This window comes from Octodon degus, unplaced genomic scaffold (assembly GCF_000260255.1).
Source record: "Octodon degus isolate 3935 unplaced genomic scaffold, OctDeg1.0 scaffold00004, whole genome shotgun sequence".
Lineage (NCBI taxonomy): Eukaryota > Metazoa > Chordata > Mammalia > Rodentia > Octodontidae > Octodon > Octodon degus.
The window spans coordinates 33,701,954-33,717,777 of record NW_004524580.1 but is presented as its reverse complement, the minus strand read 5'-3'; the positions used below and the strand labels follow the sequence as shown (position 1 = coordinate 33,717,777).

The 15,824-nt window shown below is 47.3% G+C and overlaps 1 protein-coding gene and 1 pseudogene across 1 annotated transcript in view; one reads left to right on the top strand and one right to left on the bottom strand.

The window, feature by feature from the left end:
* Polr3b (RNA polymerase III subunit B) overlaps positions 1 to 15,824 on the bottom strand; it is a 97,749-nt gene that overhangs the window by 54,153 nt on the left and 27,772 nt on the right. Inside the window, exons 11-13 of the mRNA XM_004623858.2 lie at positions 15,010 to 15,129; positions 10,834 to 10,968; positions 431 to 592 (exon numbers count right to left, since the gene is read on the bottom strand). Coding sequence (XP_004623915.1) covers positions 431 to 592; positions 10,834 to 10,968; positions 15,010 to 15,129 — 417 coding nt within the window. The remainder of the gene's footprint in view (positions 1 to 430; positions 593 to 10,833; positions 10,969 to 15,009; positions 15,130 to 15,824) is intronic.
* Positions 5,469 to 5,954, top strand: LOC105742318 (annotated as a pseudogene).

Here is a 15,824-nt window from a genome sequence, read left to right as displayed (position 1 = left end):
GCAGACAGGACCCAAGGGCCCCTCAGATGTCTGGAACTGTATAACAGTACAAAACCCTATAGATCTTGTTTGCTACATACAAATGTATGAAAAAGTGAGTTATACGTTAGCGGTGATAAAAGGTTAACAATAATAAAATGGGAAAACTATACCATAGTAAAGGTTACTTAAACTTTATAAATCATTTATTCCTGGAATTTTTCACTTAATATTTTCAGATAGTAGCTGATTGTAAGCAAACGCCGCTGTGGAAACTAAAACCAAGCCTAGCATGGGGAGGGCGGCTGCAGAAATAAAGCTGAGAACACGTCAACTTTCCAAACCAGGTCAAAATTTTCGTACACTCTCTTAAAAGAGAGCTACCTCCCTCCCCGGGGGCTGCCCACGCCACGCCACGCCACACCACGCCACGCCACGCCACCGCACTCACAGTGGAGATGGCGTTCACCATGCCACTGGTGATCTGGTCTTGTCGCATGTGTTTCACAACATCAAACTGGGCGGCTCTTTGCTTGGGAATCACCTGGTCTGCGATCTTCTTCATTTCAGAATTAAATTTTTTGAACAAATCTTCAAAAAGAAGAGATAGGAGCTAAAAGGAAAGAAAAGCAGGTACATGGAAATCAGTCAAAAAGCATCATAGGGCTATTTCACCAAGCTCAGGTCTCATAAGGCTTTTAAAAAACAAGGCAAAGCAACTGTTAGAAACAGGAAAAAAATTAACCTAAAATTAAAAACTTTTCTTCAAATTTACTTTGACATGTTCGTAATTATCAGTGTGCCCACATTACTACAGGTTTTGGGGTTGAGATTACAGATAGTGGCATACTCCCTGCACTCAGAGCATTTAATTCAGACCAGTCAGTCCCAGACTTGTACATTTCACTGACCAATGTCTAATTTTTAACTCTACAATAAAGACATTGAAATTAAAACAAGAAGGAAAAAAAAAAGAGAGAAGCAGGCATTGCCAAGAAAAGGGGCCTTCCCAGATGGCTGGAGCCCTCACCCATGCAGCCCACTGCCCCCCACTCCCATGTCACGCGAGCTGGGCGAGGTCTCGGAAGCCAGCAGGTGCTGCCGCCCTGCCCTGCTCCAGCACACGCTGGCCATGCCTCGTCCCTGACCAGGCTGGGCAAGGGCAGAGCCAGAGCCGGCGAGCGGCATTTCCAGTGAGTCCTGGGGAGTGGGAGCTGCTGCTGCTGCTGCTGCTGCTGCTGCTGCTGCTAGGCCCCGAGGATGCGCCCCAGTGACGCGGCACCCAAGAGCTCCTGAGGCCAGCTGTAGCATGCTGGCAAGCAGTACAAACAAGCAGAAAAGAACCAAACACAAAGCCTCGGCTCAGCGAGAAAAACACGGCTCTGCAGCAAAGAAATTAATCAAAGAGAAAGTTAAAGGAGAGGTTGCAGGAACAGGGAGGCAAGCCTTTTGGAGAGAGTAAAAGGAACAAAATGGTGAAGAAATGGCAGGTTCCCCCAAGCTAACGTAACTACTATGCTTGGCAAACATGCCACATAAAGAAAAGTACGCCCTGGTACAACCAAGCCACGCTGCTAAGGAAGGCGTGATTAAGTGGCAAAACTATAAATGAAAGTGAGGACATGAGTGAGAGAAGAAATGAGCGTAAGGCCTTCTCGAGGGCCACCTCCGGGCTCCACACTCGTTACCAAGTCTGGCCCTACGCACTCAGAAAAGGCTGGCGGAGAAGTGACTCAGGAAAGACCACTAGTTGGAACAAGGGCAGCCAGCCCCACCTACTTCCCTGTAGACTTGCTGTGGGAAGCAGCGCTTCAGTGGGCAGGTGGACCCAGGAGCCCCGCAGTGCAGAAGGGCCCAGGAGCCAAGCACAGCCTGCAATCAGAGGGCTCCAGGAGAGGATAGCGCCCCGGCTCCCACCCAGGCCCAACACCTGTCCACCGTGGAGGTGGCCAGCAAGTCCTCTGGCCCCAGGCCCAAGGCAGATACCACGCCATGGATCCTAGGGGGGTACCACGCCAAGGGGGAGTGGTGGAGAGCAAAGGCCATCCTTCCTGGGAGGAGCAGGGGTGGCACCCATAGGAAGGGCTAGCGACAGAGCACCATTCTCTGCACTCCTACTCAGTGGCAGGTGCGGCGGAGCTGCAGTCGGTTCAGTGGACAAGAAAAAAAATTAAAGATAGAAACACTGAACAGGAAGTGATGAAACCATGCAAAGAACGCATTCATCCACAAAGAAAATCCCAAGGAATCTAAAAGGAACTCTCCCAGAAACAATGTGTTTAGCAAGTTTACGAGACCCAAGGCCAGTTAACAAAAAACAAATGTACTTAAAGCAATGCCAAGAGAAATTTTAAGAAATCTCACTAAGAGAAATATGTGATTCATAGATTGGAAGGTTAAGTATTGAGATTCTACTTATCTCCCAACTGACTTAAGATTCCAAAGCAATCAAAAGCTACTGGGCATTTGTTTGTTTGTTTATAAAAATGGAGAAGCCAATTCTAAGCTTTACATAAAATTCCAAATTTTATAGTAATAATTAGAAAGAAGACCACTATTTATCTCTGGAAAAAAACTACAGAACGAAACGATTTTTTACAGTCTCTTTCTGTAGCAAGCAAGCAGCGAGCACCCGTTCTGCTCCTCTCACATGATGACTGACGCCACGAGGCAGGCAAAGAGGACAATAAGGGTGACACTTTGCATGTCCTACTGAAATAACAAATGAGCAACAGACCATCACAAGCTGCTGAATAAAACCAAGCACCAGGAGCAAGCCTGGTGGGGACACACAGGGCGGGCCAAGGGCCCCACCCCCGAAGCCAGGGCACCCACGTCCACCGCGCAGCAAGCACACACGCCCAGACCTGTTTTCTGACAGGACACAACAGCATCCTCCATGTGAGCTCCAGCCCGAGGGAAACAAAACCCTCAAATGCTTTCAATAGCTTCAAATCTCTAGATTTAATTACTGATTTACAAAAAACTTCAGGAGGGAGGAAAAAAGCAAATATATGTATACTCACATGTAAATTTAGGTGTCAATTTGACTAGTTTCTGGGATAAACAGACAGCTGACAAAGTATTCCTTCGGAATGCGTGTATCAGAGCATTACTGTTTCTAGAAGAGGACATTTTCCTCTTGTTAGTTATTTTTCTCGATACTTGGGATTGAATGTAGGGACTTTACACAGAGCTACATACCCAGTCCTGTTTTACGTTTTGTTTTGAGACACGGTCTTTCTGAGTCACTAAGTTGCTCAGGCTGGGCTCGAACATGTCTCTCTCGTACTTCAGCCTTCAGAGTGATGGGATTGAAGGTGTGAACCACCAGGCCAGCTGAGATGCTGGTATGAATCAACGAGGTCAGCAGAGAAGAACCTTCTCTGGAAGTAGGGCAAAATCCAGTCCCCTGAGCGCCCAAACAGAACAGGACAGCAGCACCAGGCGAATGAGCCTTCTCCTGCAGCCAGGGCGCCCAGGTGCTCCTAGCCTGGGTCTCACACAATGCCATTGTGCCTCCTGCTTCTGGACCCCAGGATTCACACCAGGGGGGTTCTCTGGCCTGCAGCCTCAGGCTGAGAGTTACACCCCAGTTTCCCTGGCTGGCAGGTTTTTGCATCTGGACCGAGCTACATCACCAGGCTCTGAAGCTCTCCACCTTACAGACAGCAGAAGGACAGGGGTTGGGGGTTGGTTCTCAGGTTCATAATAATGGGAGTCAATTAAGTTCCATCTACCTACCTATCCATCCGCATAGCTCTCCACCCTGCTCCTACTGGTTCCCTTTCTCTGAAGAACCCTGACCCATACAAAGATGCCACCAGCAAAGCCAGGGTGTGAGAAATCCCTTAGAACAAATGACCCAGTGCACATACATGCACACACTCAGAACCTACCGATGAAAAAGAATTTTAGAAACATACCAAAAATCCCAACACTCAAGAGGCTGACTCAAAAAGATTATGAGTTCAAGGCCAGCCTGAACTCATGAAAGAATAAAATAAAATGAAAATAAAAGACACATCAAACAAATGTAAGATATGAGACATAATGGATCCTATGGGGAAAACCCCACATAAATGTAACAACACTGACAAGGAAATCTGTAATGGATCCTTAATAGCAAGTAACTGTTCTTTTAACTATCTTGGTAGAAAATGGTGTCATGATTTTTTTTAAGTTTGGTGTTTTAGAGAAACATTTCTAAGTCTTTGCAGGATGTGACTTTATAGCTGAAAAAGAAAATATGTATGGGTAAGATGGTGACTATCTTAAGACCACGTTTCCAAACTTGAGCTGCAACTCAACTCCATTCCAAATCCCTACAAGATTCTGAATGAAAACTGGTACAGAGAAGCAAAGACTCTGAAGGAGCGCGGCCACCCTGAGGCTGGAGGGGCTTGAGGCAGCCAGGCTGCGTGCTGGACAGCACAGGCCCAAGGCAGCCACCACGCGTCCTGCACGACAGACGACAGAGACGCTTTGTGGAGGAGCAAGGAACCAGATGGTCGGGCATCCGACACACGATGCTACGAAGGCTCCCTTTCCACTTTGAGAGCCAGTTACACTGGATTCCTTATCTACTCCAGATAGACCGAGGTAGAAATAGCAACAGCACAAGTTTAAAAAGAGCAGTAACAACTGAGAAAGAGGGGCAATAAAATTGACTATAAGCTTGTAGACATTAAAGATTTGATAAAGTAAACAAACAAAAAAAGAAATTGCCCTGGGAGATCGTTACAACACACATAATTGGTAAAAAATTAGGATCCAACATATGCAAAAAAATCTTAAAGCAATAAGGAAAATGGGAAGAAGCTAAAAGTTCTACCAGAGGGGAAAGAGGACTGGCCAAAAAGCACGTGAAGAGACCCAACTCAACAGTAATGGAGGAAATGCAAAATAAGACCAGAAAGGCATCGCCTTTACCCATGAAACAAACATGTATTTGGCCGTTAGCTGTGACACAAACACATATTTGAAAGTTGGGAACCAAGCCGCGGTGGACCCTGCACAGCACATGCAGACCTGGGAGCTGGCTGGCACTTCCAGCTCAGCTGAAGGCTTCGTGTGGCTCCATGGCGAGGCGCTCACCCCTGCCGAAGCGCTCATGCACCACATCTGGGAAGCACGGACGACAATGCTGATCTCGAGATGGTGGTTCAACTGTACAAATTTTAGACCAGAATCATACGTCTCATGTTATATCATGTCTCAACAAATGTACTACAGAGACACGCAACAACATAGCTGAGTCTTAAAAATACTGTTGAGGTGGGCGTGGTGCCGCACGCCTATAATCCCAGCACTTGGGAGGCTGAGGCAGGAGGATCCTTGTGACTTCGAAGCCAGCCTGGGTTACAAAGTGTGCTCAAGGCCAGCCCAAATAGCATAGCGAAACCCTGTCACAAAAAAGACAAAAAAAAAAAAAAAAACTGTTGAGTAAAGAAAATAGCCTCAGAAAAATTATATGGTATGGATGTGTTTCCAAATGGCGGCGGCGATGGATGTGGATACCCCAAGCGGCACCAACAGCGGCGCGGGCAAGAAACGTTTTGAAGTGAAAAAGTGGAATGCAGTAGCATTGTGGGCCTGGGACGTTGTGGTTGATAATTGTGCCATCTCAGAGTCCACATTATGGATCTCTGCATAGAGTGCCAAGCCAACCAGGCATCCGCAACGTCAGAAGAATGCACCGTGGCCTGGGGAGTCTGTAATCACGCCTTCCATTTTCATTGTATCTCTCGCCGGCTGAAAACACGGCAAGTGTGTCCGTTGGACAACAGAGAATGGGAATCCCAAAAGTATGGACAGTAGAAGAATTCTGCCAGCATAACTGTCACTCACTAAGTGACCTGCCTCCTGTTGTCATAGGTTAGATAGGCCTCTGTCCTGCCCCTCGTCTTTCCAGTTTGTTCTCCCCTGGCCATGGTTGTACCCATGTCAAATAAAGTTCCATTGGGTTCTAGAGTGGAAAAAAAAAAAAAATTATATGGTATGAATCCATTTTTACAAAGCTTAGAAGAAAAACACATTATAATCCTATTTTAAGATTTTTAAATATAGTAAACTATGAAAATAATAAATATCAGTACGTAGACAACAGGACAAGGAGAGGAGAGGAGCAGTGAATGGTGAACGAAAGTACTGATCACAGCCTAAGCTTAGAGGTGGGCAGTGGTTCTAAGGGTGTCTGTAACTTACATTTATGTAACTTTCACTTATGCTAAAAATGACGTAAGAAAAAGTGAATGCAATTAAACAACAGCACCAAATTCAAAGCAGTGTGGTCAGGGCAGCCCCGTCAAAGGGATGGAGCAGGAAGTCGGGGAGAGCTTGGGGTGGCTGCCTGCAGAGCTGTGGGACAGCTACTCACAGGCTCCGCCTGTTGAGGTGGGCATGTTTGGCCTTCTGTTTTCCTGTGTGTAGGGAAGGCACTGCTGGTGTTTTACTGGAAACGGAGGGCAGGGTGTAGCATGGGCTCAGACACCGAAAAACACCGAAGCTCTTGGAAGGCAGCAGGAGCCAGGTCCTGGGGGCGGGCAGCAGCGGCCGTGACTCTGGTCCTCAGCTTTCATTCATGTCAGGGCAGGCCACACCGCAAGGTGGGTCTAAGCCACCATGGGAGCTAAACTTAGTGAGACTGCCAGTCTTACTGGATGAAGGACAGGGGTAAATATCCAAGTAGCTGGCAAGCCAGGGGAAATCCCCAGAAAGCAGAGAACCCAGCAGAAAGTCTGAAGTTCTGTGTACCAGCTGCCTAACTCTGGCTGACCGGGCCCCACACACCAAGAGGCAAGGCCATGCCCATTCAGCCCCACAGCTGGGCAAGATGTCGGGATGGCTTGGATCTGGAACAGGCAGAGGTGGCGGCGTGAACCAAATCTAGGCCCCAAGGTCACACAGTCTGTCTTGTTCCTGGGAAACATTCTAGAGCCCTGATGCCAGTTCACTGCTGAGCCCATGCTACACCCTGCCCTCCGTTCCCAGTAAAACACCAGCAGTGCCTTCCCTACACACAGGAAAACAGAAGGCCAAACAGCCAGGCTGGCCTGGACTTCTGGCCCCTTAAGTTGTGGCTGGTTGTTATAGGCTACCACTCTGGAAACACTAATCACATGGCTTATTACAAATAAAGAGCAGACATTTCAACAACACGTGCCACAGATACTACAAATAGTAATCTCCTTGCATAGTAGTCTTTTTCCCTTTGTAAGTATTTTATTTTCTTCATGGACCCAGAAAAGTTTCAGTTTACCTAATAAACTGTTAATGCTCTGGGGCATTATATTGACATCAATTATTTACTTAGACAAAAATTCTGAGATGCAGTGGTTATTTTCACCGAAAAACTTGCTGAAAGTTATAATGAACTGGTAGTTTTCTGACTTCTAAGGAGCTACTTAAAGCAAGCAAGTCTTCTCCAGATAGCAGACTACAAAAGAATCCCAGAGTGGTGGGATCTCGCGCTTCCCCACTGTAAGCCAGACACATCCTTCCGCTTTGCTACCCAAACCAACACTGCAGGCAGAGGCCAGGATCCTGGCCATGAATTTCCTGACTGTCACAAGTGTTCTAAAAGAAAACTCCCTCCTCTGAGAGCTTAATCCCCTCTCACAGGCGGACCCAGTGGTCCCGCTTGCTAGCTCGCTCGCTCTCGGGAAGAGAGACTATGGGAATGGAGCAGGTGCAGGAGGGAGGACGAGGAAGCCATTGGGCACTTCCTGCGGAAGCTGGCAGGAGGGACTGAATGCGCGTCCTGGACAGAATCAAATGCCCTCAGCCTCCCACAAAAGCTCAGTTCTCCTTTAATGAGTCCTTTGCACTCAGCCACTTTTGTCTCAAATTATGACAAAGTTTCTTTGGCTCCCAGCTGAATTTTTTCTAGTTCCCCCACATCCAAACACAAAGAAACAGCCCTGGTACTAAACAAGTAAGAAGGCACAGGCAACGAAAAAGCTGCCTCATTACAAAGTTTCTCGACTTCAGGAAAATAACGCTGTCTGGTTACCCAAACAGTGAGAAAGCGCACGGCCAAGTCACGCGCTTGAGCACATTATTCAGGCCAAGAGGGAGGCGATGACAAGGGACGAAGGCTGCAGACCCGCTCTCTTCTGCCCCGCTGGCTGGAGAGCGAGCCGCCAGTGCACCCACCCGCCGAGGCCGCAGTGCCGGGGGCAAGGCGTATGTACCGGGAAAACGCTGACAGCTCATCGAATGATATTCAGTGAAAATGCTAAAAAAATTAATAAAGAAGTTAAGCTGCTGAAATACAGTTTCACCAATTAGCTTAATGTCAGAGAATTCTAATTAGGCGTCTTGAGATTGCTATTTAGTGTCTAAGCCTTCAGAGTGCCAAATTCTCCTTTTCACACAAACTGGCTGCAAAATTAAAGACATTAGGCATCCTTAATTACATTATCAGAACAGCTGGGATTAGGCAATCTCTGAAGTCAAGACGGCATTCTTTTGTCCTGGGTGGAAATCCCTGGCTTTCCAGGGTGCCGGATTTTGGTACTATTCCATATCTCACCCAAACAAAGCAAGCTGTATTAGAAACAAAAAATTTGCAGACAAAGAATAGAGTAATGCACAGCAAATAATGAACACATTACCGAAACAAGAAAAGGTAGGTGAAAAGATTAAGCCTGAAACCGGTAGGTTTTGCTAACACCTCTGCTGGCGGCCAGCCTGCTGAGCCTCTGGTGGCAGGAGACAGTGGAGCCCACGGACCGCGGTGGACAGGGGAGGCTGCGCTGTTATCTGAGGCCAGGCACATCCCGCTCCTGCCTCCCAGGGGGTGCAAAATTAGCAGCTATTGTCTTGACACATTTTTACCAACACAATGCCTTTTATGTCTTTACACTGTTTATAAAGCTGTGTTTCCTGCCTGGAGAACCCTCTTTTTTGTTCTCATTTCTTGAGCAACAGGACAGTCTCTCCTTCACCCCTCCTACTCCACTCCTTAGGCCTTTAAGCCACCAACTTTTTAAACAGACTTGCTTAATGGCATGACTTTTTCCTATTAAAAAACACTGACGCTTGAGGCTGGTGGGGATACAGGCAATCTCGGATGTGGCCAATCTGGACAAGGTAGAAATGGACTCTCCCCACAGCGGCCACTGATCAGACTCCTGCAGGCCAGGCACTACCTTTCCTTAAACCACTGCGGCATCTGAGTTCCGGCATGTCACCTCAGTCGCAACCCTGTGTGCTGCTATGGTCCAGGAGTGCCATCGCCTGCTACCTGCTCGCCTCTGTAGCAGAGCGGCTTGGGTCACAGCGCTCTCCCCATCCCAGCTGCTAGTGGTGGCCCACTCTGTTAATTTAAACACCATCATCCATGGGTCCAGATAAGCCAGCTCTGCTGTCTCCAATGTCACCTTACACTCTGGCACCCTCACTTCTATCAGCCCCACCGTCCGCACCTGTTTTGTCCCCTGCTGGAATTCCACTGCATGAGTTATACAACACTGGCTTCTTATTTTATTTTTTGGCAGAACCAGGGAATGAACTCAAGCCCTTGTGCTTACCAGGCAAGCACTTATTCTACTGAGCCATCTCCCCAGCCCCGACCCTGGCTTCTTGTTCGAGTCTGTCCTGAAGGTAAAGCAGGGTTTGGCTTAGACTACACTATTTTTCAAGGAGCTCTAAGCATCACCTTGACAAAACTGAACACCTTCCAGCACCAACACCCCCATGCTCTGAGCACAGAAAAGCACGCCCCTCCTCAGGAGAAGAGCCAACCTAGAGAAAGGTCCCACAAGGCCACAGAATCAGTGGGCAAGGATTTTAAAGCAGCCATTAAATTTCAAACATGCAAATAAAAGCATGGTTGTGATGGAAAAATCAACAAGAAATCTCAGCAGAGGGCAGAGAAGCCATGAAAAAAATACTCAAGTTGAGTTTTTTAGAATTGGCAAATAATATACACAGACCAAAAAATTAACTGTTCAGTATAACAATAAACTGGAGCTGACATGAAAAACAAAGTTAGAGAACTTGAAAATAGTCAATAAATATTATCCAATCTGAAGAGGAAAAAATTCTATGTTGAAAAGTTTAACAGCGTAAATGAGGTCAGAAAAAAAGGAGGAATAGTGTGACAAAAGATACTTGAATAAAGCCTGAACACTACTCAAATTTGGTGAAATACCTTTACAAATTTAAAAACTCAGTGAGCCACAAGAAAACAAGAGAAGGATCATACCAACATAACTCTTTACAACCAAAAGAAAAACAAAACATAAACAGCAGCCCAGTGTCCACTCTAGCTCACTCATGTGAGGGGAGTTCGCGATTGCAAAGCTGAACCACCAAGTCTGAACGATCCGCACACACTTACTCTCCAGGGACGTACTGTCAAGACACCACTGACCAAGACTCAGAAAGACTAGAGACATTCTCCCTAGCCTGCTTCTACCCCAACTCGGAGGCGGGGACGGCTCACCTGCTTACTCTCTCCCACTCCCCCAAGGGCCAGGGGAGCCAGGACCGCTGTCTGTTACTGCACTGGTAACCCAGCACCTAGCAGTGCTTCCAGAACATAACAGGTGCTTAATGAACAACTGTTAACTGAATAAATGAGATTAAAGTCCTATCACTTCTGACATTATGGGGAATGCAAAAGTTATAATTTAGGTAAGATACTATCAATACATTTAAAGAATTAATGTAGATTTTTCATAGTTAAAGAAATTCTTGAGTCTACGACACTGTAAAACATGTGTAAAACAGTTTATTGTGCAAACATATACTATACTCCAAATGTCTCCTCTTATCTAAAGCGATGAAAATCAAACTAATTTTTATGAAAGAAAATAAGACTGCTGACATAAACGGCTAAATCACCTGTCCTGCTAACTCCAGCCGCTTGTTTCCATAGTAGTCTCTGTCGTCGACTTTGTTGTCTCCCTGCGCCAGAATGACTCTCCGAACCATCACTGCGGTGTAGATGCACTTGGCTCGGAAATTGAATTCCTTGACCTGCAACACAGAAATCACGGGAAAGCTCTGAGACAACACATCCTGCAACGTATTGTGCCTTAAGAAAAGAGCCAATGCCGCAGCTCTTAAACAAGCAGCAGCAAACGGCTCTGACTCATCCGGTCGGGGGCGGCACGGCTGCAGGGATGACCCCTCGCACTGCCGTGGTGCCTTCCTCTACCCTACCCACGGGCACTGCTCCTTCAGGTCAGGTCTGACCAGTGACTGAAGACAGCGCTAGAACGATGGCCAGCAATGCCTGGCCTGCCCAACACTGGGGACAGCCTGGGATGGGAAGACAGCACTGCAGGCTCGGATCCGGAGAGGAAGCCACCCCCTCACCCGGAGCTTTCAGACAGAGGACTCCACTTCAGCCACAGGCCCGCAGGGCCATCGCCGCCTGTTAGCCGGCGCAGGGGCGGCGACCCTCAGCCTCGCCGAGACACCCTGGATGCACGCTGGGTGGAGGGGCGCGTCGCTGCTGCCTTCTGGATGATCTTCTTGACCACAACCTGGGTGCTACCGGAATGATCCAGCTGTCAGAGCTGAATCAAACCTGATGAAACAACTGTACTGGTTTGTTGGGTGAGAAGAAAACCATGACATCTAAAAAGAGGGATTCTGAGTCAGCCTAAGCTTCCGTCACTGCAGGAAGAATCCACACAATGCTGTAAAATTTCTACTTCACACACCTTAGTTCCTTAGTAAAATCCTAATGAGATCTTCATTAGTGAGCCGTTCACTAGGACAGCAGTTTAGCACATCTAAATTTAGAACAGCAAGCACATTTACTGTTGCTAAATAACACAGGTTGTTAGGATTTCACCTGTGTTCCAAACAGCTCATTTTCCTTCAAAGGGATTTTCTTTCTTCTCCAGTCAATTTATTCTCTATCACTGGGAATTTTGGAATTTGTTAAATTAATTTGGAATCTGGTAAAAGACAAAGTAGGCCTAAAAGCTCCTGTGTCATCTTACAATCACAAAACAATTACATGATCAAAGTCTTCAAACAGAAAACTCTTGTCCACCGTCACAACACCTTATCTCCAAAACATCATCACCACGGTACCTGACAGCTTTAAAGGAGCCATATCCTCAATACTTACAAAGTTCTATGGCTCACTGTATCTTTCTGATCTCGGTGAGGCCAGGTGAAAAAAGCTACCTTTCTGGCTGGGCATAGAGTTGCACACCTGTAATCCCAGCAGTGGGGAGGCTGAGACAAGAGGATCACTGTGGGCTCAAGGCCAGCCTGATCTGCATAGTGAGACCATCTCAGAAAGACCAAAAGAAAAAAAAAAAAAGAAAAGAAAAAGAAAAAGGTACTTTTCCTTGCTGAATTAACTTTGCTTATGAATAAGAAAAAAATGAAGCAAATTTTCATTAACTAGGCCTTCAGCTTTCAGCTAGGATTGCTTCAGCCTTCCTACATATGTAAATACTGACAGGCTCCCCTGAGACACATATGAGAGGTAGGGTGTGTCATTTACAGCAAATGTCCCCACCGAATATGGCTCTGGCACCCTCACTCACATCGCCCCCCCTCACTGTGTGACCACTACATTCGGCAAAGCAAGTCCAGGGCTGTGCCCAGACATGCTTGCTGTCAGCACGGTTTCCCAGGATGGATCTGAGCCATGCGGACAGTGGGAACTGCCATCACCTTTTGGTCCAGGAGCAACGGCAGCTTGGATACTTCTTTGTGAGGTGCTATCACACGGAGGAGAAAGACAGAACAGAACAATTCAGAAGTTTAACCTTACCTTGAGGAACAAGGGCCAGACTCAGGCGGCACCCGGCCAGTGAGTGGAGTGGTGGGCACCAGAGTCACTGGGCCAGGAGGCAGGGCCACCCCAGAGCCTGCTATGTCAGCAGGCCCGGGGCAGCACTGATGCTGCCAGTGAGGGGAGGGGTGCTCTAGAGAGATGCACCCGCAAAGGCCCTGACCATCTCCCTCGCTGCGATCACCTAAGCCGGTGCTTTCTAAGCATGCATCATCCTTAAGTCCTCCTTACCTCAGTAATGCTTAGTTACTGAGGGTTTCTAACTAACTTCAGACAACTCAAGGCAAGCTTGGTCCTATGCTGTATCACAAAATTAGATGTCACACTGAGATCTGACGAGCAACTTGTATTCTTCCTGAAAAATACGTCACTGTTTAAGTCAAATGTCCCTATAGCTCTTAAAGTCCCCTTTCATATCATATATGGGTAAATACGGTCCTAAATCACTCTGGAAAATGAAGGTATGCGTCCTGGTTTATCTACTCTGCCTCTACTCTTCACTGGATCAGGCAGAACCAACTCAGGCCTGTGTACAAGTGCAAAGCGCGAGGTTTCCCACACGAACCCAATGAGCAGCTGTGCAGAGCCCGCCGCGCACGAGGTCCGGGACGGCCTGACGGCTGTCCTACACAGGGAGGCAGCGCAGGACTGCACACAGCGCGCCTTGTGGGCAGCAGGGATCAGAGCCTCACATACACTACACTGCTGATTGGTCACAGCAGCCCCGGAGCGGGCAGCGCCACGCTCACTACACTGAGAACGCTGAAGGTGAGAAAAGTCAGATTCTAAGAAAACCAGTTAGGAAGATATCAGAATTTGAACAATGCTTCTGGCTCGACAGTTCCTATGGTTTCCACTACCCATTTCTGCTGTCTTGCGTTTCAAATCACTTCACAGTTATCCAGAACAGCTGACTACTCAGCTGGGACTCAGTTTTGCTGTTAAGGACCTTCTGGTTCTTTGGACGGCACTGGGGCTGGGAGATGGCTCGGCAGAGTAAGAACTTGCCTGGCAAGTGCAAGGGCCTGAGTTCAATCCCCAGTTCCACCAAAAAAAAGAAAAGAAAAAAGAAATTTACTTTAAAAAGGAGGAGGGGAGCCCATTAGCTCAGTTGTTTCAATGACTGCTTAAACAAAGCAATCAGGATGCTGTGGTTTGATCCCCAGATCCTCAAGCCTTACCAGACCTGCCCTGAAGGCATCCTGAGCCAGCCAAAAAAACCCCACTTTGGATGGCATGAAGAACACATAAATGCCAGTAAAGGGGAGCACCAGAGGCAGTGTTATTCACCCATGAGGGCATCTAGCGTAGAAGAACACATTCAGTGCTGCCAGGTGGCCCTCTATAACTCCACAGCCCATAGACAAAAGTTTTTTTCTATTTTTAGTACTAGGGATTGAACTCAGGACCTTGCGCTTGCCAAGCAGGTGCTGGAGCCACTGAGCTACCCCCTTCCCTTCTTTTAGAGCTGGCCCAAGGCACCAGTGCAGCCTCTGGACCTATGGTGCACCGGGTTTGTGTGCCCACACAGCGAATCTGCTTAGTAAGTTAACCGAACATAAATCCCGTGCACTGGTTCACAGCTGGGGAGCCAGAATGTGGCTCTCTCTGCACTGCTCTCAGCCGGGTGACAAGGCAAATCACTAGCTGGTGTGCTCACGCAAGGACTTCACTGTGACAGAAGGAAGCTGAACAGTCAACTCCAGAAGCCAGGGCCTGGGGAAGACACTTACACAGCGTTTAGCAGTATTTATCAGAATGATGGCTGTACTTAATGGCAAAGAACCATACTTTCAAAATGGTTAATTTGGGTAGATTTTGCCACAATAAGGCATATGGAAAGTCACTGCAAGCATGTTTTAATTTTAAAAACAGACAACATGGACTGGGGAATGTAGCTCAGTGGCACCAGCACCCGTGTGGCCAGCACAAGGTCCTGGGTTCAGTTCCTGGTACAGAAAACAATACAAAGTGCTAGCTCTGTCCTTTGATCCATGAGCTCCGGCAGCAGTGCTCACGCATCCACACGAACAGGAAGTACCTGAGAAGGGGGGACCCAGGGGGCGGCGCCCAGCCACGCCACACGGCTAACGTTCTGAACGCAAAGAACTGCTAGGCAACTCCAGTGAGCACGCAGGCCCCTGGAATTCTTGCTTAAGTAACGTGCTTAACACGGACAAGCATGTCCGTACAACTCTGCAGCACACTCGCGGCTGCCACAGTCACTCGTATTCACAGCTGCAGAAGGTACTCACGGGCACGTGGGTCAGAATGGTGGAGGCCAGGAGCTCCCTTGCTTCTTCTATCTTGGTTTTCTTTGGTCCACCGCCCCACATCCTTTGCCTTCTTACTTTATTTCCTATGTATTTTAATGCCTATAAAAACAGGAAAGAGTGTTTGAATGCCACATCACTGGAGATCCCTCATGAAGCATCCATTCATACATAAGGCACGCGCAAGAAACAGGAAGAGAACAACAGTAGAACTCTGGAGGGCCCTGGCTGGTGAGCAAGCTGCCCTAGGAGTAGTTGGAAATCAACTTTTATTATGAATCAGTGTCAGAAGAGTGTAACCACTGCCTAGTACACTGGGTCACTTTGTACTTTGAAAATGCTTTTCCTGGGGCTGGGAACACAGCTCTGCGGCACAGCACCTGCCTTGCAAGTACAAGGTCATGAGTTCGATTCCCAGTACCAAAAAACAAAAACAAACAAACAAAAAAAAAAAAGTTTTTCCTCTTATAAAATTAACACCTGATCATTATGGAAAATTTAGAAAATATAGCTTAGTATGAGGCGTATATGTGTGCGCATGTGTGTAAAACAGCCATTTAATCATCCACTCAGAGTCAGAGCTGGGGGATGGTGTTTTTCTCTCTTAAAAAAAAAGCACACCAAGTAAGACCACACTAAAAACTACAAACCACTGCTGAAGGAAAATAAACTCAAACTGAAGGTTATAACTGCTAATCAGATTCCTAACAGGCCTTTTAAAAAACGAAGATCAGATGATTTTCAGTTACAGATTCCATAGTTTACATAACAATGCAAAGAAATAGTTTAAACACTTG